Genomic DNA, 24,191 nt, shown 5'->3' on the forward strand with positions numbered 1-24,191 from the left:
TGCTGAAGAAAGTACACGTCCAGGCCCGTCTGCTGATCGCTAGTGAGGATTTGGATGATCCGGAAGAGAACTGGGAGAATGTGTTATGGTCAGATGAAACCAAAATAGAACTTTTTGGTAGAAATACAGGTTTTTCTTGTGTTTGGAGGAGAAAGAATACTGAATTGCACCCGAAGAACACCATACCCACTGTGAAGCATGGGGGTGGAAACATCATGCTTTGGGGCTGTTTTTCTGCAAAGGGACCAGGACGAATGATCTGTGTAAAGGAAAGAATGAATGGGGCAATGTATTGAGAGGTTTTGAGTGAAAATCGCCTTCCATCAGCAAGGGCATTGAAGATGAGACGTGGCTGGGTCTTTCAGCATGACAATGATCCCAAACACACAGCCAGGGCAACAAAGGAGTGGCTTCGTAAGAAGCATTTCAAGGTTCTGGAGTGGACTAGCCAGTCCCGACCCCATAGAAAATCTGTGGAGGGAGTTGAAAGTCCGTGTGTCCCAACGACAGCCCCAAAACATCACTGCTCTAGAGGAGATCTGCATGGAGGAATGGACCAAAATACCAGCAACAGTGTGTGAAAAGCTTGTTACAGAAAATATTTGGCCTCTGTTATTTCCAACAAAGGGTACATAACAAAGTATTGAGATGAACTTTTGGTGTTGACCAAATACTTATTTTCCACCATGATTTGCAAATAAATTCTTTAAAAATCAAGCAATGTGATTTTCTGTTTTTTTTCCCCCCACGTTCTGTCTCTCATGGTTGAGGTTTACCCATGTTGACAATTACAGGCTGCTCTAAAATTTTCAAGTTGGAGAACTTGCACAATTAATGGTTGACTAAATACTTATTTGCCCCACTGTATATGTTAATGTAAATGTTGATGAAAGCTAAATGAAACTAAAATGTAAAAACAGAAATACACACTGGTTATAGCAGTGAATACTCATCTTTCAGTGCCAATGACAGCGCTAGAGGTCGAATCCATTTTGATTGGGAGGGGCGAATGAGCAAATGTGTCTTAGTTACAGCTCCCATCTCTTTTTCCAGTCATGTGTGTTGCTGCTGCAGTTCGTGGAGGCCATAGTGGTTCTGGTCCGACAGACGTCCCACATGCGAGTGACCCGCGCCCTCAGACCAATATTCCTGGTGGACTGCAGATACTGCGGCGCTGTACGCAGGTGAACCATGTTTGACCAGCTATGAATTGCTGTATACGCAAACATAAAAAAGTTGAGAGGTCAATGAGATTTTATTTACCTTGTTGCAGTGTTTCTGAATATCTTACTGGTTTTTTTTTTTAGTTTTGGAAAAAAAAGTATTTACATTAACTTATTATCTGCCGTTGACCGCAATGGACGGCTAATCCATTTCATCTGGTCGAAATGAGTTAGAAATCCATTGCAGCCAATTGCAGCCAATGAGTACAAAAAACCCAAGGGTGACCCAAAACCTTTGAGTGCTAGTCACTAATACAGTGCCTTGCAAAAGTATTCGGCCCCCTTGAACCTTGCAACCTTTCGCCACATTTCAGGCTTCAAACATAAAGATATAAAATTTTAATTTTTTGTCAAGAATCAACAACAAGTGGGACACAATCGTGAAGTGGAACAAAATTTATTGGATAATTTAAACTTTTTTAACAAATAAAAAACTGAAAAGTGGGGCGTGCAAAATTATTCGGCCCCCTTGCGTTAATACTTTGTAGCGCCACCTTTTGCTCCAATTACAGCTGCAAGTCGCTTGGGGTATGTTTCTATCAGTTTTGCACATCGAGAGACTGACATTCTTGCCCATTCTTCCTTGCAAAACCGCTCGAGCTCAGTGAGGTTGGATGGAGAGTGTTTGTTAACAGCAGTCTTCAGCTCTTTCCACAGATTCTCGATTGGATTCAGGTCTGGACTTTGACTTGGCCATTCTAACACCTGGATATGTTTATTTTTTAACCATTCCATTGTAGATTTGGCTTTATGTTTTGGATCATTGTCCTGTTGGAAGATAAATCTCCGTCCCAGTCTCAGGTCTTGTGCAGATACCAACAGGTTTTCTTCCAGAATGTTCCTGTATTTGGCTGCATCCATCTTCCCGTCAATTTTAACCATCTTCCCTGTCCCTGCTGAAGAAAAGCAGGCCCAAACCATGATGCTGCCACCACCATGTTTGACAGTGGGGATGGTGTGTTCAAGGTGATGAGCTGTGTTGCTTTTACGCCAAACATATCGTTTTGCATTGTGGCCAAAAAGTTCAATTTTGGTTTCATCTGACCAGAGCACCTTCTTCCACATGTTTGGTGTCTCTCCCAGGTGGCTTGTGGCAAACTTTAAACGAGACTTGTTATGGATATCTTTGAGAAATGGCTTTCTTCTTGCCACTCTTCCATAAAGGCCAGATTTGTGCAGTGTACGACTGATTGTTGTCCTATGGACAGACTCTCCCACCTCAGCTGTAGATCTCTGCAGTTCATCCAGAGTGATCATGGGCCGCTTGGCTGCATCTCTGATCAGTTTTCTCCTTGTTTGAGAAGAAAGTTTGGAAGGACGCCCGGGTCTTGGTAGATTTGCACTGGTCTGATGCTCCTTCCATTTCAATATGATGGCTTGCACAGTGCTCCTTGAGATGTTTAAAGCTTGGGAAATCTTTTTGTATCCAAATCCAGCTATAAACATCTCCACCACAGTATCTGGGACCTGCCTGGTGTGTTCCTTGGTTTTCATAATGCTCTCTGCACTTTAAACAGAACCCTGAGACTATCACAGAGCAGGTGTATTTATATGGAGACTTGATTACACACAGGTGGATTCTATTTATCATCATCGGTCATTTAGGACAACATTGGATCATTCAGAGATCCTCACTGAACTTCTGGAGTAACTTTGCTGCACTGAAAGTAAAGGGGCCGAATAATATTGCACGCCCCACTTTTCAGTTTTTTATTTGTTAAAAAAGTTTAAATTATCCAATAAATGTTGTTCCACTTCACGAAATTTCATATCTTTATGTTTGAAGCCTGAAATGTGGCGAAAGGTTGCAAGATTCAAGGGGGCCAAATACTTTTGCAAGGCACTGTATGTGTATATGTAATATGAGTTTGTCAGCATTACCACATGTGGATTTTTTTCTGCAAAGCTAATGAATTGTATTTCTCCTCTCTGATCAGAAATTTGCGGCAGATCTTCCAGTCGCTCCCACCATTCATTGATATCCTCCTTCTACTCCTGTTCTTCATGGTTATATTTGCTATCTTGGGTAAGTAGCAACATCAACCCATACATAGACCTCATCACTCGCACACATTAAGATAAAATTCAGAATAAAATGATTGTAACGGGTGCACGCAGGTCCGTTGTGTGCGTTGCATGGGAAACCATGCGGCTAGAGCTGCTGGCCTGGGCTTTCATCAGGGTTCCAGACTAACATTTTTTACAAGGAGCACATTGGTCCCTACCTTAAAAATTTAGGGGAGCTAGCCAAAATTTAGGGGCGCACACTGTGAATCGAAATGTTAAGATTTTCTCAAATTTTCTCATTTCAACCAATAAATACTCCATAATAAATGCGTAAAATTACAAACTTATGAATCTTTATTTTATTCTCTGTCAGTTTTGACATCAACCAGTGTACTGCTTACATTTGAGGTTAACATGGGATTTTTAGGGGGAGATCCAGCTGTAACATGGATGCGGATTGTACCATTTATGACCAAAAAAAATAAATATATATTTCCAGTGATCTCTCGCTACTTTGCGCTTCAAACTTTGCTTCAAACTTCGTGCCCACAGTCCATCAGGGATTTTTTTCCCTCATCAAAAAAAAAAAAAAAAGAATAAATGCAGTATTTTATAGAGCAGGCGTAAATCATTGTTTAACTTGTTAAATAGTTGTTGTGGCAACTCATTGTGTGTCAGTGAGCAGCTTGAGCGGATTTGAGTGGACTCACTCAATGAAGCATTTAATAAAGACAAGCATTGTTCTACTTTATTCTTGTTTAAAAATAATATGGTGGGACATCAACATGTTTAAAACTTATCATAATTATTAAATTTTAAGTGCTTATAAACCATTTATTGAAAAATACAGTATATATATATATATATATATATATATATATATAAACAACGAACAAACAACAACATAAACAACAAACGAACAAAAAAAACATTTGGGAGGTTTTTGGGGGGCAATACTATGCAGTTTTTCACTTATTGAGGCAGGATCTGGTCCCCATTAACTGCGAAAAACAAGGGGTCACTTTGCATGAAATTGAAATTAAATGATTATCACAGAAATTCATAATGGGTACTGTTAAAATTACCGTAATTTTCGGACTATAAGCCACTACTTTTTTCTCTCATTTTGAATCCTGCGGTTTATAGTCCAGTGCAGGTTATTTGTTGGTTTATTTGGGTTAACACTAGAGCTGGGCGGTAAAACGAAAATTTACCGGCACCGAAATTCTTCACGACGACCGACGTAATTTTAACCATGATGGTAAATTCGGTAATTTAATAAAACAAGAAAATATAGTCTTTTCATCCCGCTTTGACTCAATGTTCATTCCCCTTTAAGAAAGCAGAAAGTGTGCTTACGTATGGAGTCACGTGGTTATCAGGAAGCCAAACAAACAAGAGCCCTGTGGCTAACGCTAGCAGCTAACGCTACAAGCAAACGTGATGGAGTTGGGCTTAAGGGAGGTTCGCCAAACCTTCACCCGACATTAAATAGACTCTTGGCGGCATCCAGACAGGCTTTCACCCGCTGTCCTCCCTTGTTCTCACAATTTTTCAAAGAGGATGCTTTCAATGCTTTCTACTAGTAGCCAAGACACAGGGTAACGCTAGTGGCTAACGCAAGCGGCTAACGCTACAGATAAACGTGATGGAGTCGGATAGCGGCTCTAACCTTGGCGAAACAGCTGAACTTAATGAGTGGATTGGGCACGGACTGCATCCAGCAATTAGTATGTCACGTTATTGTGTATCTCTGTTTATGTGTGATTTCTGATGGCTGTTGTGACAGTAAAGCATTCAGCATAAAGTACAATCCAACAGTGAAAATTTTAATATGACTGTTTAATGGCTCCAGCTATTTTTCTGTATGTGGTTAATTCTGTGTCATTAGATCAATGCAGCTTTAATGTGTGTGTGTCTGTGTGGGGGTTCATGTGTGCTTGCATGTATCAAAAAATGCACTGGGGAAAAAAAAAACTGAAACCTTGAAGTAAAGACTTGTGTTAAGCAAATATGTCACAGCAGCCATGAACAATAAGTTGTCTTTTTGAAGTGTACTTTATAAGCTGTAAGTCATTTGTATTACAATGACATGTTTGCACAGGCATGTTGATTTTGACAATGTACGTTGTTCAAGCCATACAAGCTGTTATAAATGTTCATACTTGAATTCTTATTGTTTACAATAAATTTTTGTATACTCAATGTTTAGACTGCATGTACGATTGTTAAACATATTAAATTGAAAGCTGGTAAATAAATCAACAAGAAACGGTTAATCTATTTCATGCATTGATTCAGATTTTCAAATTATATAACAGTCCGCTTGGGCGAATTTATCGAAATCTGCTCAATTAACCGCGATACGTGCTTAAGGCCATATCGCCCAGCCCTAGCTTAACACTTTATTTGACAGCGGCGTCATAAAACTTTCATAAGACCGTCATAATTATGACATGACACTGTCATGGGCATTAATGAATGTTTGACAGATGTCATTAGGTGTCAGCTGGCAAATTTTGTCCCTAACTCCATTTATGTCCAGCTCAGATATTTTACATCCATTCAAAAGTGAGATATTTTCCCGAATGACACTAAATGACATCTGTCATCAGCATTCATTAATGCTCATGACAGTGTCATGTCATAATTATGACAGTCCTATGACGGCACTGTTAAATAAAGTGTTACCAGTTAATATCTTTTTGTGTAAATATCCCATAATACAGTGAGAACAACTGCGTCTTACAGTGCGGCTTATCTATGAAGAAATGCCGCTTCGTGTCAAATTTGGTGGGTGGCGGCTTATAGTCAGGTGTGCCTTATAGTCCGAAGATTATGGTAATACAAACCAACTGAATTCGAAATATTAAGGTAGGATCAAAAAAATAATAATTTTGAAATATACTTGGCTACTATATGTTTGCTATATGACTTTTTGCTGCAGATTTTCTTAAAGTGATTCACCTCAAATATGTTTTTTTTTTTTTTTTCCAAAAATGATTATCAACTTTTTTTATTGTTGTTTTTTGTTTGTTTTAATCTAGGATTCTGCCTCTTTTCCACAAACTCATCAGATCCGGTAAATTTAGATTTAATTTCTTTTGGTAATGTTCTCGTTTTGAGATGTTTGTGTGTATTCTGGCTAAATTTCTGGAGCATCTGTCTCGTCACCACAGTACTTCAACACACTGGAGAACAGCATGGTCAGTCTTTTTGTGCTACTGACCACGGCAAAGTAAGCGCAAAAGCACCATGTGACAGGGAAATAAACAACCATGAGTTATACTTGCCTTTTTTTTCTTTTGTAGTTTTCCAGATGTGATGATGCCAGCTTACTCAAAGAACCGCTGGTCTTGTATATTCTTCATTGTGTACCTGTCCATTGAACTCTACTTCATCATGAATCTGGTAGAGCCTTGCTTTAAGTCGTTCAAGCGCAACATGACTGATACAATGGTTCTTAATACTTTTCCAACCTTGTTGTTGCCTCTCCTGCACCCTCTAGCTCCTGGCTGTTGTGTTTGACACCTTTAACGATGTGGAGAAAATGAAGTTCAAATCTTTGTTGCTTCACAAACGCTCTGCTGTTGACTACGCCTTCCAGCTGTTAGTCAGCCGCCAGGTATAATTATAATAAGAGAGTACGTGTTTACTCCTCCACAATGACCAAATACGTGCTGTTCCGCCTGTTCCCTTCAGAGGCCGACTGGCGTCTCGCTGAAACAGTTTGATGGCCTGATGCGTTATTACAGACCGAGGATGTCTGCGAGAGACCGTTTCCTCACCTATAAAGCTCTCAACACCTCTGGCGCGCCTATGCTGAGGTGAATGACTCACCGTCTTGACTTCAAATCAAATTTTGCTTTGTTACACTTCTCATCTTTAACTCATTGGCTGCTATTGACAGTGATAGACGAACCAGATCTGCTCGAAAAATAAACTGATTTTTAGGGAAGTCCCAATCGCATAATTTTGCATCCAGTCACCTGACTTTGAGAATCTGCTGATACGAAGTCACCATCCGATACCGAAAAAAGTTTTTTTTTTTTTTTTTTTTTTTTTAAATTTGAACAAAAGTTCCAAACAGTACTGTACTGTTTACAGTACTCCCTCTTCTGCTTTTTCCAGGAAAGGGCACAGGTTTGCAACTTTGCGTGGGAACGGTAGGGACATAACACTAGCAACTTTTCAGGATGCTCAAATTGTCCCCACCAACTTTTAAGCAACCTTATTTGCATTATTAAATGAGTTCAGTTAAATAGGAAATGTAGATTGTTTTCCCATATGTTGTAAGGATAGAATCGACCCTACCGTTACCATTAAGTTAATTGTTTCCATCATGTTCAGACTTATATATCCCATTTCATTTGCTGGGCGTGCCGGTCTATTTTTTTCCCCCTCAAACACATTTGATTGGCTAATGACTTGCATTTATTTAAAGCAACATTAGATAACTTTTCAATCTTTTCAACTTTTCAACCTAAAATATTTTCATCACAGTTGTCATGCCAACAATATGCCAACTGACAACTAGTTGAATGACACCTCTTTTATACAGTGGGGAGAACAAGTATTTGATACTTTGCCAATTTTGCTGGATTTCCCACTTGCAAGCCATGTAGAGGTCTGTAATTTGTATCATAAGTTCTCTCCAACTGTGAGGGACTGAATCTAATACAAAAATCCAGAAAATCACATTGTATAATTTTTAAATAATACATTTGTATTTAACTGCATGAAATAAGTATTTGATACATTACCAACTAGTAATTATTTCGGCTCTTAGTACTTTTTTAAGAACCCCTCCTGTTCTCCACTCATTACCGGAAGTAACTGCACCTGTTTGAACTTGTTACCTCTATAAAAGACACCTGTTCACATGCTCAAACAAACAAACTCCAACCTCTCCACAATGGCCAAGACCAAAGAGCTTTGTAAGGACATCAGGGATAAAATAATAGACCTGCACAAGGCTGGGATGGGCTACAGGAAAATAAGCAAGCAGCTTGGTGAGAAGGTAACAACTGTTGGAACGATTATTAGAAAATGGAAGTTCAAAATGACGGTCAATCTGCCTCATTCTGGGGGTCCATGCAAGATCTCACCTCGTGGGGCATCACTGATCATGAGGAAGGTGAGGGATCAGCCCAGAACTACACGACAAGACCTGGTCAATGACCTGAAGAGAGCTGGAACCACAGTCTCGAAGAAAACCATCGGAAACACATTACGCTGCGATGGATTAAAATCCTACAGCGCACGCAAGGTCCCGCTGCTGAAGCCAGTGCATGTCCAGACACGTCTGAAGTTTGCCACTGACCATCTGGATGATCCAAGTGGTCCATGAGACCAAAATGGAACTTTCTGCTCTAAACTCTGCTCGTCGTGTTTGGAGGAAAAAGAAGGATTAGTACAACCCAAAGAACACCATCCCAACCGTGAAACATGGAGGAGGAAACAACATTTTTTGGGGATGCTTCTCTGCCAAGGGTACAGGACGACTGCACCGTATTGTGGGGAGGATGGATGGGGCTATGTATCGCCAGATCTTGGCTGACAACCTCCTTCCTTCAGTGAGAGCCCTGAAGATGGGTCGTGGCTGGGTCTTCTAGCATGACAACGACCCAAAGCACACAGCCAAGGCAACTAAAGAGTGCCTCCGTAAGAAGCATCTTAAGGTCCTGGAGTGGCCTCACGAGTCACCAGATCTGAACCCAATAGAAAATCTATGGAGGGAGCTGAAAGTCCGTGTTGCCCGGCAGCAGCCCCGAAACCTGAAGGCTCTGGAGAAGATCTGCATGGAGGAGTGGGCCAAAATCCCTGCTGCAGTGTGTGCAAACCTTGTCAAGGACTACAGGAAACGTTTGGTATCTGTAATAGCAAACAAAGGTTTCTGTACCAAATATTAAGTTCGATTTTTGTGATGTACCAAATACTTATTTCATGCAATGAAATGCAAATTTATTACTTAAAAATCATACAATGTGATTTTCTGTTTTTTTGTATGAGACTCCGTCCCTCACAATTGAAGAGAACTTATGATACAAATTATAGACCTCTACATGCTTTGCAAGTGGGAAAACCAGCAAAATCGGCAGTGTATCAAATACTTGTTCTCCCCACTGTATCTTGAAGGGGTCTGTATCGCTTTCACCGGCACTGATTAACTTTGAGGAGGGTGGCAGGAACCCTGCCACACAATTGTGTCTCTGGTGTCCTTCGACAGCTCTTTGGACTTGCCCATAGTGGAATTTTGGAGTGTGACTGACTGAGATTGTGGACAGGTGTCTTTTATACCGATAATGAGTTAAAACAGGTGCCATTAATACAGGTAACGAGTGGAGCCTCGTTAGACCTCGTTAGAAGACGTTAGACCTCTTGCTTGTTTGTAGGTGACCAAATACTTATTTTCCACTCTAATTTGGAAATAAATTCTTCAAAAGTCAAACAATGTGATTTTCAGTTGTTGTTTTTTTTTTCCCCCCACATTCTGTCTCTCGTGGTTGAGGTTAACCCATGTTGACAATTACAGGCCTCTCTAATCTTTTCAAGTAGGAGAACTTGCACAATTGGTGGTTGACTAAATACCCCACTGGCCCACTGTATGTCTATCACTCTCAACGAACGAGTTAAATGTGTGTTTTTCTCTCTTTTTTGTAGTCTTCAGGACTTTTATAAGTTCTATGAGGTGACGGGCCTTAAATGGAAGGTAATGAGCAATCATGCAGTTTAACATTTCAGATTTTGTGGCAGCTGATACAAATAAACATTGTATTGTTCAGGCACGTCGCAGTGGAGAGCATTGGTTTGATGACCTCCCGCACACAGCCTACATTATTTTAAAAGGCGAGTTCTTCACATTCCCTTTATCTTCTCCTCCTAAAGCTCACAGGCCTCTGTTAACATGCAATTTTACAGGAATCAACCTGCTCGTGAAATCTAAGGCCTTTAAGTACACCATGTGTAAGTATGTGAGCATTTATAATGAGTTCATTCATACTGTGCACGTGCCTCACTTTGCTTTTTCACATGACAGATGTCGTTGTGGCTATTAATGGCGTTTGGATACTTGTGGAGACATACACTCTTAACAGTAAGTCACTTTTCTCGCAATGCCAATGCTTGAAATGAAATGAACCCTTTCAGGGACAGTTCTCACTTCAGTGGACATCTATTCAAATATCGTCATTAGCTTAAATAATTCACTGCCATTTAGGCATGTGCCGGTGTGAGATTTTGACGGTATGATCACCTTAAGCAAAAATACCGCAGTACCACGGTATTGAAATTATAGCACTCAATATGTGTTATTTTGAGATGTTTGGGTTTTTAAAAAAAAAAAAAAAAACACCTTTTTTACATTGAACAGGATTTTCACAACATATTTGCAAATGGCGTACCGCACGCAGGCTATTTTTAGACCATGACGTCGCATCGTAAAGCGGAAGTAAAGCCGAAGTGGGACATTATAGACCCGCCCTCGCATAGACCCAACGTAATCCGGTAATCTTTCAAAAACAAACATGCCGATCACGCATTGCTTTTTTGGAACTTGTAGAAACGACTCTAGACATTACGACACATGAAGGATGTTTTCTTCATACTTTTTCGGAAACCAAAAACTCGAGAGGAAAAAATGTGAAGACCGAATCAACTTGCACGGACTTTAACACCAGCTCTGCGAATCCGTTCACGTTTCATATGCAGTAAACATTATGTTGGGTTGGCATGGTCTTTCAGAGGACAAAGAGGTAAGCCATTTTTATATTTTTAACTTATTTTTTTAGCGTAACGTTGTGCCGTACTGCTTCTGTCTGACACTGAATGACCTTAAAAGAATTACAATGGTATCTGACTGCCACTGTTACCGTTTCCGTTATATATATAAAAAAAAACAACTTTAGTAAGGGGGAAGTGTAAATAAATTATAGGATTAAGATGTGTTATCAATGAAAAAATGAAAAGTGTTCGTTGGCTGTCACTGAGTAGCATTTGCGATCGCTACACAAAGCTAACTAAATTACCCCCAAGAACGGTAAGAGACGCAGGACAACCAGAGGATATATAAGAAAGACAGAGCTGATGGTAAAGGATAACTTGTTGAAACAGGAGAATGTCATTGTCAGTCGTGTCGATATAAAAGCTAAAGCTATGCTTAGGTCGGCTGGTTTTTTCGTCTTTTACAGCCTTCAACACTAAAGCCATCTCTTTAACTGAACATTTTTAGGTTATGTTCTATCTTTGCCAGTGAATTTGGCACCAGGCACATCATTTTCAGAAAAAAATTGGTAGGTTTCACTCTGTAAACATCTCCTTCGTACACGATTTCCATTCATTTCCTATTAGGGACAAACGGTGGCTTGTCCTTATTTAGCAACAGTAGCTAATGTCATAAATATTAATGAGCGGAAGTGACGTGTTGCTTCAGTACGCCATTGGAACATAAACATGAATATAATGTTAAAATAAATATAAAAATAACAAAAAATAAATAACTGAACAGCCTCTCTCAACGCAGTTAGTCTCCTGAAAGAAAAAACACCACTGGCTGTATTATGAAAACATTATTTTGAACAGATGTTTACAACGACGAAAGACTTTACAAAAGTAGCCTAATGGTAGAGAGGAAACTAGTTAGCCGTAGTGGCATGCTAACTAGCTACGTTATCTGCCTCATTAACAAGCTTACATTCTAGTATTTGTTTAACCATCGCTAGACACACTAAACACGCTGGAGTGAACTCTCGTAGCTGGTGGAAAACGTTCATGACTGCGTTTACTTAACTTACCGTAATTTCTGGACTAGAAGGCCCACCTGACTATAAGCCGCCAGCCACCAAATTTGACATGAAAACGGCATTTGTTCATAGATAAGCCGCACTGGACTATAAGCCGCAGTTGTCCTCGTTGTGTTATGGGATATTTACACCAAAAGATATCAACTGGTAACACTTCATTTGACAATGGCATCATAAGACTGTCATGAAACCAAATGAACCACAATTAAGCTTTCAACCAATTTGGTGCAAAGCCTTATTGTTTTAAAAATCTTCATTTCGCCATCACTGCTCCCTTGGGGGAGACAGTCAACCTCTGCTGCCACCTACTGTCAACACTGTTGTCATCCAACATTCCTCCTAGCATGCATTGCGGCGCTACAGATGTAAAAACAATCAAAATTCATGTTCTGTGCTAATTATTTCTTCAGTTACTCTTCCAGTTGTTTCATTAATTGCTAGTTATGGTATTTAGTAACATTTTCTTGGATAGTGGTGCCATAACACTGTCATAATTTTTACATGACACTGTCTTAGGCATTATTGAATGCTTATAATAGATGTCGGTTAGTGTCATCCAGCAAATTATCTCACTTTTGAATGGACGTAAAAGATCTGAGCTGGACATAAATAGAGTTAGTGACATAATATGCAACATGACACATTTTGACATCTGTCATAATAATTCAGTAATGCCCATGATAGTGTTGTGTCATGTCACAATTATGACGTTCTTATGACATCTTATAATAATAATAATAATAATAATACATTTTATTTATAGAGCGCTTTTACCGGTGCTCAAAGGCGCTTTACAGTTGAGGGAAAAAAATAAATAAAACTCACACAACGTGAGCAGTACAAAACAATAGAGGAAAGAATTACACATTAAAAGCTAGTTTAAAAAGGTGAGTTTTTAACAATTTTTTGAATGTGGGAAGATCAGAACAGGTGCGGATGGTTTTAGGGAGTGCGTTCCAAAGTGAGGGGGCAGCAATGGAGAAGGCTCTGTCCCCCCAAGTACGGTGTGTTATTTGTGGGGGCAGTGCGAGAATGTTTCCATTAGATGAACGGAGGTGACGGGAGGGGGTGTGGGGACAGAGAAGGTCCGTGAGGTAAGGAGGAGCCAAGTTATTGAGTGCTTTGTATGTGAGAAGGATGATTTTGAAATTTATCCTGTGTGAGATGGGAAGCCAGTGCAGTTTGTGAAGGACGGGGGTAATGTGATTCCTGTAGGGGGTACGGGTGAGAAGGCGTGCAGCGGAGTTCTGGATATATTGTAGTTTATTGAGGAGTTTGGCTGGAGATCCGAAAAGAATGCTGTTACAATAATCGAGTCTGGAGGTGACGAATGCATGTATGAGGGTTTCTGCAGCAGAGTAGGTGAGGGAGGGGCGGAGGCGGGCTATGTTCTTAAGGTGGAAGAAGGCGGTTCTGGTGATGTGGTTGATGTGCTGATCGAATCTTAGTTTATTGTCGAAGATGATACCTAAGTTGCGGGAGTGTGTTGAGATAGGGAGGGTGTAGTTGTCGATGGTTATGATGCCGCAGTCTAACAAAGTGTTACCTATTAACCCAAATAAACCATGAAATAAGCCCCACTGGACTATAAGCGGCGGGAGGCCCCGGGGACGACCCAGGACACGCTGGAGAGACTATGTCTCTCGGCTGGCCTGGGAACGCTTTGGGATCCCGCCGGAGGAGCTGGTTGAAGTGGCTGGGGAGAGGGAAGTCTGGGCTTCCCTGTTAAAGCTGCTGCCCCCGCGACCCGACCCCGGAACAAGCGGAAGATAATGGATGGATGGATGGATGGACTATAAGCCGCAGGATTCAAAATGAGTGAAAAAAGTAGCGGCTTATAGTCCGAAAATTTGGGTAAATTTTGTGTAAAGTGATGGATGATGGTCACGTAAATGTGAAATCATGTTGGACTTGCTGCCTCCCCTGGCAACCACCTTCCGCAAGCATGTCGGGCCTCCTCTAATCCGCGCCCGTCTGTTTCTTTTCGGTAGCCGAAGTACTCCCATACACTTTCTTTTTTGAGTCACAGGGGGGTGCTCAGGTGTAGTTTCAGGACAACTTTTTAAGGAAATAAATTGTATATGATACGTTTAAAGAAATTTGACTTGAAATCTCTTCTGCAGGCAGTTTCTCCTGGTCAAGATTGGTGCCATGGAGTTACATTGTCTTTCTTACAAGTGAGCAGACTGCACAACCTCATCCACAGATGTGCAACTGAATCTTCTTCACATTAACTATAATCATTCTCTTGGCTGTCATCTCACTTGTTTGAATTTCTTTCTAACGCTTCTCATTCCACGTTCAGTTTATGGTGTGGAGGTGCTATTGAAAATATCCGGTTTGGGACCATTGGCTTATTTCAGTTCCGGATGGAATCTGTGAGTACTGGATGTACATTAAAGCAGGAGTGTGAATATTGATTTCAGTCTTCTTGTATGAGCATTTGGTTGTCCTCTTTGTGTCCAGCTTTGACTTCTCCGTTACCGTATTTGCCTTTCTGGGTCTGATCGCGCTGGCCTTCGACATGGAGCCTTTCTACTTTATCGTCGTGCTACGACCCCTTCAGCTGCTGAGGTGAACGTGCAGCTTTCTTTTTGACGTGTCGAGAGACCTTTCTGACTAATTTCACCTAATGCTTCCCTGCAGGTTGTTTAAAATCAAGAAGAGGTATCGCAATGTGTTGGATACCATGTTTGAGCTCCTCCCCAGGATGGCAAGTCTCGGTTTGACCTTGATCATCTTCTACTACTCCTTTGCAATTGTGGGCATGGAATTCTTCGCTGGTGCCGTCTACCCCAACTGCTGCAAGTAAGTCGGTGAACTTGTGTTGCTCTGGTCTTAAAGGAACAATACACCAAGAACTTTGGAAATGACAACAAAATAGCAATTTTTTTTCTGTGGAAAAATTATTCACACCTCATAAAACCCGTGTATGGGCGTGTGTGGTTACCATGGTAACCAGAGGCATACAACTAAATGGTTATCTCAAAAATATGAACCGCTGGTGTAAACTATGCTATTTATTGTTGATATTTGGTAGGTTAATGCAACTCAGAGAAACAAATGCTTTGAATGAGTATTTTTGAAAAATGCTATTTCCTGTTGCCATGACAACCATTAATGCCCAATCAGGATTCACATCAATATCTTAAAACTAAAGCACATAATTTCAAAATAACTCTTTGTGGAGCAAGTGACTATTTTTTGTCATTAAAAAAAAAAAAAACAAAGACTTCACTTTGACATGTGGACATCAAATTTCGGGTCAAGTAGGCCACAATATTTCATAGTTATATTACAGTATTACAGAAATTTTATATAATACAAGTGTGGCCTACATTAGCCAAAATGGATGTCCACATATGAGGACACCAGGTCTCAATTATACAGTGAGGAAAATAAGTATCTGAACACCCTGCGATTTTAAATCCCCACTTTGAAATGATGGGTAGATTTCAAATTTTAATGGCAGGTGCTTGTCCACAGTGAGAGACAATCTAAAAAAAATCCAGAAATCACAGTGTATGATTTTTTAACAACATATTTGTAATATGAAGCTGCAAATAAATATGTGAATACCTGTCTATTAGCTACAATTGTCGTCTCAAAGACCTGTTAGTCGCCTTGAGAAAGTCCAACGAATAAGTGGGGTGGAGGTGGACTTTTTGAGTCTAACTTTTTGACCTTTTTGATGCGGTTAGCTGCATTTAAACAGCTGTCCACCCTATACACCACAAAGAGCGATCCAAAGACACCAGAGACAGAATTATAGACCTCTACAAACCCTGTAGGGTTTCAGTGAGCCTAAAAATGGTGAGGAATCAGCCAAGAACTACACAGGCGGAGCTGGCCAATGACCTGAAAGGAGCTGGGAACACATTTCCAAGGTTACTGTTGGTAATACACAAAGACGTCATTGTTTAAAACCCTGCTTAAACCAGCACATCTGTTTTTAGTTTGCCAATGACCATTTGGATGATCCAGATAAGTCACGGGAGAAAGTCATGTAGTCATATGAGATCAAAATGGAAGATTTTGCTCTTAATTCCGCTCATAGTGTTTGGGGGAAGGAGATTGATGAGGACCATCCCAAGAACACCATCCCTACTGTGAAGCACAGGGGTGGTAGCATCATGCTTTGGGGTGTTTTTCTGCACATGGGACTGGAAGACTGCACGGTATTAAGGAGAGGATGACCAGGGCCATGTATAGACCCTACTCACATGATGTCACAACCACGCCTCCGCGCCATATTGTCAGTCTACTCGTCGTGTTGATGCATTACCGCTACATACATTCCTCCTATTATGGCGTGTTTTTCTGCTCTTTAACATTAATACTCAAAATGGTGAAGGCGTGTGTGGCGGTTGGTTGCAATAACAGAGAAGATAGATGGAGAGACTTGAAGTTCTACCGTATTCCGAGAGACCCGGAGAGGAAAGCGAGATGGACTGCTGCAATTCGACAAGAAAACTGCGCTCCGAACGATTACCACGGATTATGTAGTAGTCATTTTATATCTGGTAAGATGCATTTAATATATACCTGGAGGGTTTTGGGCTGACAACCACAATTAAGATCATTGCGAGGCTCATCGCCGACAACATACAGTTTCAAATTCAAGATGCTTATTTGTTCCACCATCATTATTTTTTTTAATAATATTTAGCTGGTAACAAGTGAAAGAAGTTAAACAGGTGTGTCCAAACCTTTTGCAAAGGGGGCCAGATTTGGTGTGGGGAAAATGCGGGGGGCGACCTTGGCTGATTTACATAGAACAATATATTTAAACAAATTTTAGCAAGCCCTTCTGTGTGTCACCTTTGCTTTATTATTTTTTTTAAATCATAATTTCAACAGTCTCGTCTTTGTGGCTTTCTCTTTCGACACTCGGACTCTTGGGAAATACTGCTACTGTGAAAAAATAAACTAGCTTCAAGTTGCTATAATTTCTCGCTGCGTATCTTTCCTGTAATGTTGTCGTACATGTCAGCGTGTCTTGTTTGATAATATTATTATCGCGTCACATCGAACTTTTTGAAAACAGAGACTGTCGCTTTGCAAATGAGGCAGACACAGTTGTTGCGTGTTTTATTGAAGAAATAGTCCAATATCCATCTATCCTTGAAGCGTCGGCCATCGCAGTCAACTTTTATTGTCATCATCATCATCATCATCAAAATCAAAATCATATTATTTTTTATTGTCGCTATTTTAGAAATCACACAGGGTAATGTTGCTTAGAGTGCTGCTCTTAAAAGTTTTTCAAGCTTTCGGGAGAATAGGCTGAGTTTCTGTGGACAAGATAGTTGTAGCTATCAGGGTAGCAATTGTCAGGCGAAGACAGCGGGTTGAAAAATATCGATTTAGGCATCAAATATGGATCTGGCGAATGGATAGACTGAAGCTTTTCTACATAATGCCTTTTATGCAACGCATCCAATGAGTTTACAGCGTCTGAAAGCACCGGGGCTTCCATGAATTGCTCTATGAACTGAACGACTAATTGAAGCCATTGAGAATAGGGCTAAACAGGGACGGACAATATGGCGGCCGGGTACAGCGACACGTCATTCTGTGACGTTGGTGAGTAGGGTCTATTGTCAGATTTGGGGGAATAAACTCTTTCCCCCAGTTAGAGCATTGAAAATCGGTTGTGAATGGGTGTTCCAACATGACAATGGCCCAAAGCAGACAGCCAGAATAACCAAGGAGGGGGTTCGTAAAAAGCATGTCAAGGTTCTTGCCAGTCTCCAGAACCTAAACCCTAAAGAAAATCTTTGGAGGAAGCTCAAACTCTGTGTTTCTCAGTGACAGTCCCGAAACCTGATTGATCTAGAGAAGATCGTTGTGGAGCAGTGGTGCAAAAGCCCTGCTGCAGAATGAAACGTTGGACTTCTGCAACTGCAATCAAAGGCTACTGTACCAAATATTAACATTGATTTTCTCAGGTGTTCAAATACTTATTTGCATGAGTATAATACAAATAAATTGTTAAAAAATCATATACTGTGATTTCTGGATTTTTTTTTTTAAGATTGTCTCCCGCAGTGAACAAGCACCTACCATGAAAATTTCAAACCCGCCCATCATTTCTAAGTGGGAGAACTCAAATACAGGGGTACCTCTACATACGATCGCATCGACACACGAACTTTTCGACATCCGACGTAAAATTTGACTCGCCATTTGTTTCTACATCCGACGACATGCTCGAAATACGACGACAATGGCAGCACCGCAGACGAATGCACGGCGGATTTTCTTGTGTGACAAATCAACACTCGTTTCAGAAAAGGTTGGTACAGGTGGTGAAACAAGGAAAAAGTTGATGCTTACCTTCTAAATGAAGATGCAAATGACAGAAAAATATGAACGTAGGGTGGGCATCCGTGAAATGGCTCAACAATACATCTCCACGGTCCTCCTCCGACCATCGTTCGCCAGTCTTTATAAGTTAAGCTGACAATTCTTATTGTGGTAACATCTCCAGAGAAATTGCCAACTTCGCCACGTTTTTATCATTTATTTCACAACTTATTCAAAACAAAAACACCTTCTGTCTGCCGCAATTGACGGTGTTCTCAAGAAAACATTCAAAGTGAAAGTGAAAGTCAAGCTCACCGGTCTGTCTCTGGCACGTCAGCCCCGCGGTGCGTTCAGGGTCAGCAAAAAACGTCGGCCACATTAGAACCCGATTCGTTACATTAATACAGGAATTATTATTATTATTATTCCGATTTTGATTTATAATTTATTTGTTTTGCTATGTGTAATTGCCATTTGTAATAGTACCAGCAGTATTTTTTAAGGATTTAGTGAAGGTTTTTGGGCTGTGAAACGAATTAATGGAATTATAATGTATTCCTATGGGAAAATCCTGCTCGACATACGACCATTTCGACTTACAAACAAGGTCCTGGAACGGATTAACTTCGTATGTAGAGGTACCACTGTACTTATTTTCCTCGCTGTTATTAAAAATTTTATATGGACAGAATGGTGGTTTTGGTTGAATCGGTAGCACGTCTGTCTCACAGTAATGAGAACAAGGGTTCTATCCAGTTTTCATGTTCTGAAAAAAATGTGATATTGATGTCATTTTCAATGTTCTTGCTGTAAGAAATAATTATAACACACACTTTGATCCCCAGCACCAGCACGGTGGCTGACTCTTACAGGCAGGGCAACGTCACACATGGTAACAAAACCGTGCTGGAGGAAGGCTACTATTATCTCAACAACTTCAACAATATTCTCAGCAGTTTTGGTAAGAATTTTTTAAAATGTTGTGTTTACAGAGTCACCACACTTTTGTCATAGGAGTGTGACATCTTAGGCACTCCACGATTCGATTCGATTACGATTCAGGGTGCTACGATTCGATTTTTGAACGATGATCACGGTAGTAGCGATGATCGCAATTATCACGATTATCTCTGCATCGTACATTACTGATTAATAAAGTAGCCTAACAAATTTATGTCCATTATTTTATTTAAAATATCCTTATGATTCAACAGGAATGATGGAAACATGCCCATACAACAAAAAGCTGCCCTTAAGCTTTTTTATTCATCTATTTTTTACAAGAACGTGCAAAAACATTAACCTTTTTAAATGGAATACTTATTTCTCTCAACAATACAATAAAATTTACACTGGTGGATTGAATTCCACATTTTCTGGACACAAAGTGTCTTTAGAAATAAGACTTCTTTTAACCAATATACAGTGGGGCATATAAGTTTTTAGTCAACCACTAATTGTGCAAGTTCTCCCACTTGAAAATATTAGAGAGGCCTGTAATTGTCAACATGGGTAAAGCTCAACAATGAGAGACAGAATGAGAGGAAAAAAACTGAAAATCACATTGTTTGATTTTTAAAGAATTTATTTGCAAATCATATGGGAAAATAAGTATTTGGTCAACACCAAAAGTTCATCGCAATACTTTGTTATGAACCCTTTGTTGGCACTAATGGAGGCCAAACGTTTTCTGTAACTCTTCACAAGCTTTTCACACACTGTTGCTAGTGTTTTGGCCCATTCCTCAATGCAGATCTCCTCTAGAGCAGAGTTTTTTTGGGGCTGTCATTGGGCAACATAGACTTTCAACTCCCTCCACAGATTTTCTATGGGTTTGAGATCTGGAGACTGGCTAGTCCACTCCAGGACCTTGAAATGCTTCTTACGAAGCCACTCCTTTTGTTGCCCCAGCTGTGTGTTTGGGATCATTATGCACGTCTCATCTTCAATGCCCTTGCTGATGGAAGGAGATTTTCACTCAAAATCTCTCGATACATGGCCCCATTCATTCTTTCCTTTACACAGATCAGTCGTCCTGGTCCCTTTGCAGAAAGACAGCCCCAAAGCATGATGTTTCCACCTCCATGCTTCAAAGTGGGTATGGTGTTCTTCGAATGCAATTCAGTATTCTTTCTCCTCCAAACACGAGAACCTGTGTTTCTACCAAAAAGTTCTATTTTGGTTTCATCTGACCATAACACATTCTCCCAGTCCTCTTCTGGATCATCCAAATGCTCTCTAGTGAACCGCAGACGGGCCTGGACGTGTACTTTCTTCAGCAGGGGGACACGTCTGGCAGTGCAGGATTTGAGTCCCTGGCGGCACATTGTGTTACTAGTAGTAGCCTTTGTTACTTGGGTCCCAGCTCTCTGTAGGTCATTCACTAGGTCCTCCCGTGTGGTTCTGGGATTTTTGCTCACCGTTCTTGTTATCATTTTGATGCCACGGGGTGAGATCTTGCATAGAACCCCAGCCTGAGGGAGATTATCAGTGGTCTTGTATGTCTTCCATTTTTTAATAATTGCTTCCACAGTTGATTTCTTTACACCGAGCATTTTACCTATTGCAGATTCAGTCTTCCCAGCCTGGTACAGGTCTACAATTTTGCCTCTGGTGTCCTTTGACAGCTCTTTGGTCTTGGCCATAGTGGAGTTTGGAGTGTGATCGACTGAGATTGTGGACAGGTGTCTTTTATACCGATAATGACTTAAAACAGAGGCCATTGATAGACCCAGTCACGTGACGTCACAGCCACGCCCCCGTGCCATGTTGTTCGTCTACTCATCATATTAACGCATTACCGCTTCGTAAATTCCTCCTATTGTGGCATGTTTTTCTGCTCATTAACATTAATAATCAAAATGGTGAAGGCGTGTGTGCCGGTCGGTTTCAAAAACAGAGAAGATAGATGCAGAGACTTGAAGTTTTACCGTATTCCGAGAGACCCGGAGAGGAGAGCGAGATGGACTGCTGCAATTCGACGAGAAAACTGGGTTCCAAACGACTACCACGGATTATGTAGTAGTCTTAAGATCATTGCGAGGCTAATCGCCGACAACATACAGTTTCAAATTCAAGATGCTTATTTGTTCCACCATCTTTATTTTTTGAATAATATTTAGCTGGTAACAAGTGAAAGAAGCTGGCCTCGTCTATGGATCATCGGTTAAACAGGGGTGTCCAAACGTTTTGCAAAGGGGGCCTGATTTGGTGTGATAAAAATGTGGGGGGCTACCTGGGCTGATTTACGTAGAACAATACATTTAAAGAAATTTTAGCAAGCCCTTCTGTGTGTCACATTTGCTTTATTATTATTTTTTTAATACATAATTTCAACAATCTCGCCTTTGTGGCGTTCTCTTTCGACCCTCGGGCTCTTGCGAAATACTGCTGCTGTGAAATTAAATTAACTTCAAGTTGCTTTAATTTCTCGTTGCGTATCTTCCGCGACTGTCTCTTTGCAAATGAGGCAGACACAGTTGTGTATTTTATTGAAGAAATAGTCCAATATACACCTATCCTTGACGCGTCGCAGTCACCTTTTTTTTTTTTTATTGTCGCCATTTTAGAAAATTGGAAGTAAAGGGTCACACGGGGTAATGTAATGTTGCTTAGAGTGCTGCGCTTAAAGTTTTTCAAACTTTTGTGAGAATAGGCTGATTTTGTGTGGACAAGATAGTTGTAGATATCAGGGTAGCAGATGTCAGGCATACACGGCGAAGACAGCGGGTCGAAAAATATCGATTTAGGCATCAAATATGGATCCGGCGAATGGATAGACTGAAGCTTTTCCACATAACGCCTTTTATGCAACGCATCTAATGAGTTTACAGCGTCAGATAAACACTAGGGCTTCCATGAATTGCTCTATAACTTGCACGACTAATTGAAAACAATGAGAATAGGTCTAAAAAATGATGGACAATATGGCGGCCGGATACAGCGACATGTCATTTTGTGACGTAGGTGATTAGCGTCTATAGAGGTAACGAGTGGAGCCTCATTAGACCTCATTAGAACAAGTTAGACCTCTTTGACAGCCAGAAATCTTGCTTGTTTGTAGGTGACCAAATACTTATTTTCCACTCTAATTTGGAAATGAATTCTTTAAAAATCAAACAATGAGATTTTGTTTTTTTTCACATTCTGTCTATCATGGTTGAGGTTTACCCATGTTGACAATTACAGGTAATCTTTTCAAGAAGTAGAACTTGCCCAATTGGTGGTTAATTACCGTATTTTTCGGACTACAAGTCGCTCCTGAGTATAAGTCGATCCAGCCATAAAATGCCCAACGAAGAGGAAAAAAAACATACAAGTCGCACCGGAGTATAAGTCGAATTTTTTGGGGAAATTTACTTGATAAAATCCAACACATAGAACAGACATGTCATCTTGAAAGGCAATTTAATATAAAAATACAATAGAGAACAACATGCTAAATAAATATACAGTGTACAGTGCATCAACAACAAAATGTGAATATACGATACGCTACGGCTCGGTCCTGGCAATACAGCGAACTCCCAAAAGACAATGCTGGACGTCCGTATAATTTGCTGAATCAATTTGGTCCTCGATAGAAAACAGGTTCGCATCAACGTAAATAAATGATAATTAGGTACTATTAGTAATAAGTAACAGGTTAGCATGCGTTCGCTATCATTAGCACATCGTTCAAACAACCACACAACTGGCTCTAAGTGTCCAATCGCGGGTGGAAAACACAACAACAACAGAAAAGATGATACACGCAGGCGTTGCCTCTGTAGAGATGATTTAAAAGCATAAACAATGAAAGTAGGTTCGCAGCCGTCTATTCTCTCTCGCTGTAACTCCCCCACTCACTCACTCAGAGCTACGTAGCTGTCCGTCTTCTTCTGGCGTGTGAGCACCCTTCTCCACGTAAACAAGTGCGAGTGCGCCTTCACGTGGGCGTGAAAGCGCCACAAACTAAATGCATCCATTTCAAGATAAAAAAGTCAATAATACAATTGAACATACACTACCAAAGTCAGAACGCGAACGTGGCCATAGCTATAAAGAGTTATTCAGATAACTATAGCATAAGAACATGCTAACAACTTTACAAAACCATCAGTGTCACTGCAAAACACCAAAATAACATGTGAAATTATATCATAATGTGTTAATAATTCCACACATAAGTCGCTCCTGAGTATAAGTCGAACCCCCAGCCAAAATATGAAAAAAAACGCGACTTATAGTCCGAAAAATACGGTAAATACTTATTTGCCCCACTGTATTTGTTGTCTTGCCACATAACTGTTCTATTGATATCTCTCAGCCCCTTAGTATTATAATACCCTTTCATGTGATGAATGTAATACAATTTTATTTTCGCCATTTTCAATCATACGCACATTTTTCCTATTACCTTTAGTGACTCTCTTCGAGCTGACTGTGGTCAACAACTGGTACATCACAATGGTGAGAAATTGATCACGTATCACTTCGCACATAGCGTCCACTTGACCACTGCCTCCTTTGTAGGAAGGTGTGACCTCCGAGACGAGCCACTGGAGCCGTCTCTACTTCATGACCTTCTACATCGTCACCATGGTCAGCCTTGACATCTTTAGTGTCACCAAACACCTTTCACTTTACTTTCTTGTCACTCGTAACATTGCTTTACCCCCCAGGTGGTTATGACCATCATTGTGGCCTTCATCTTGGATGCGTTTGTGTTCCGCATGAACTACAGCCGCAAGAACCGGGAAACCATAGAGAACCCAGGGGGTGAGAAGCTAGGTTTTTGTGTGCCATCACATTTGTCGGTCTTCCATTTGTTTAGTATAAATTAATATATTCAACTCATTTGCGACATGTG

The 24,191-nt window shown here is 40.5% G+C and overlaps 1 protein-coding gene across 1 annotated transcript in view; it reads left to right on the forward strand.

Annotated features, from left to right (window-relative positions):
* LOC130913724 (two pore channel protein 1-like) overlaps positions 1–24,191 on the forward strand; it is a 45,428-nt gene that overhangs the window by 7,858 nt on the left and 13,379 nt on the right. Inside the window, exons 6-24 of the mRNA XM_057832537.1 lie at positions 1,054–1,184; positions 3,161–3,249; positions 6,278–6,312; positions 6,410–6,468; positions 6,542–6,641; positions 6,739–6,855; positions 6,933–7,057; positions 9,894–9,942; positions 10,016–10,079; positions 10,152–10,196; positions 10,270–10,326; positions 14,155–14,208; positions 14,337–14,409; positions 14,498–14,605; positions 14,678–14,839; positions 19,186–19,301; positions 23,745–23,791; positions 23,855–23,923; positions 24,004–24,100. Coding sequence (XP_057688520.1) covers positions 1,054–1,184; positions 3,161–3,249; positions 6,278–6,312; positions 6,410–6,468; positions 6,542–6,641; positions 6,739–6,855; positions 6,933–7,057; positions 9,894–9,942; positions 10,016–10,079; positions 10,152–10,196; positions 10,270–10,326; positions 14,155–14,208; positions 14,337–14,409; positions 14,498–14,605; positions 14,678–14,839; positions 19,186–19,301; positions 23,745–23,791; positions 23,855–23,923; positions 24,004–24,100 — 1,597 coding nt within the window. The remainder of the gene's footprint in view (positions 1–1,053; positions 1,185–3,160; positions 3,250–6,277; positions 6,313–6,409; positions 6,469–6,541; positions 6,642–6,738; positions 6,856–6,932; positions 7,058–9,893; positions 9,943–10,015; positions 10,080–10,151; positions 10,197–10,269; positions 10,327–14,154; positions 14,209–14,336; positions 14,410–14,497; positions 14,606–14,677; positions 14,840–19,185; positions 19,302–23,744; positions 23,792–23,854; positions 23,924–24,003; positions 24,101–24,191) is intronic.

This window comes from Corythoichthys intestinalis, chromosome 3 (assembly GCF_030265065.1).
Source record: "Corythoichthys intestinalis isolate RoL2023-P3 chromosome 3, ASM3026506v1, whole genome shotgun sequence".
Taxonomy (NCBI): Eukaryota; Metazoa; Chordata; class Actinopteri; order Syngnathiformes; family Syngnathidae; genus Corythoichthys; species Corythoichthys intestinalis.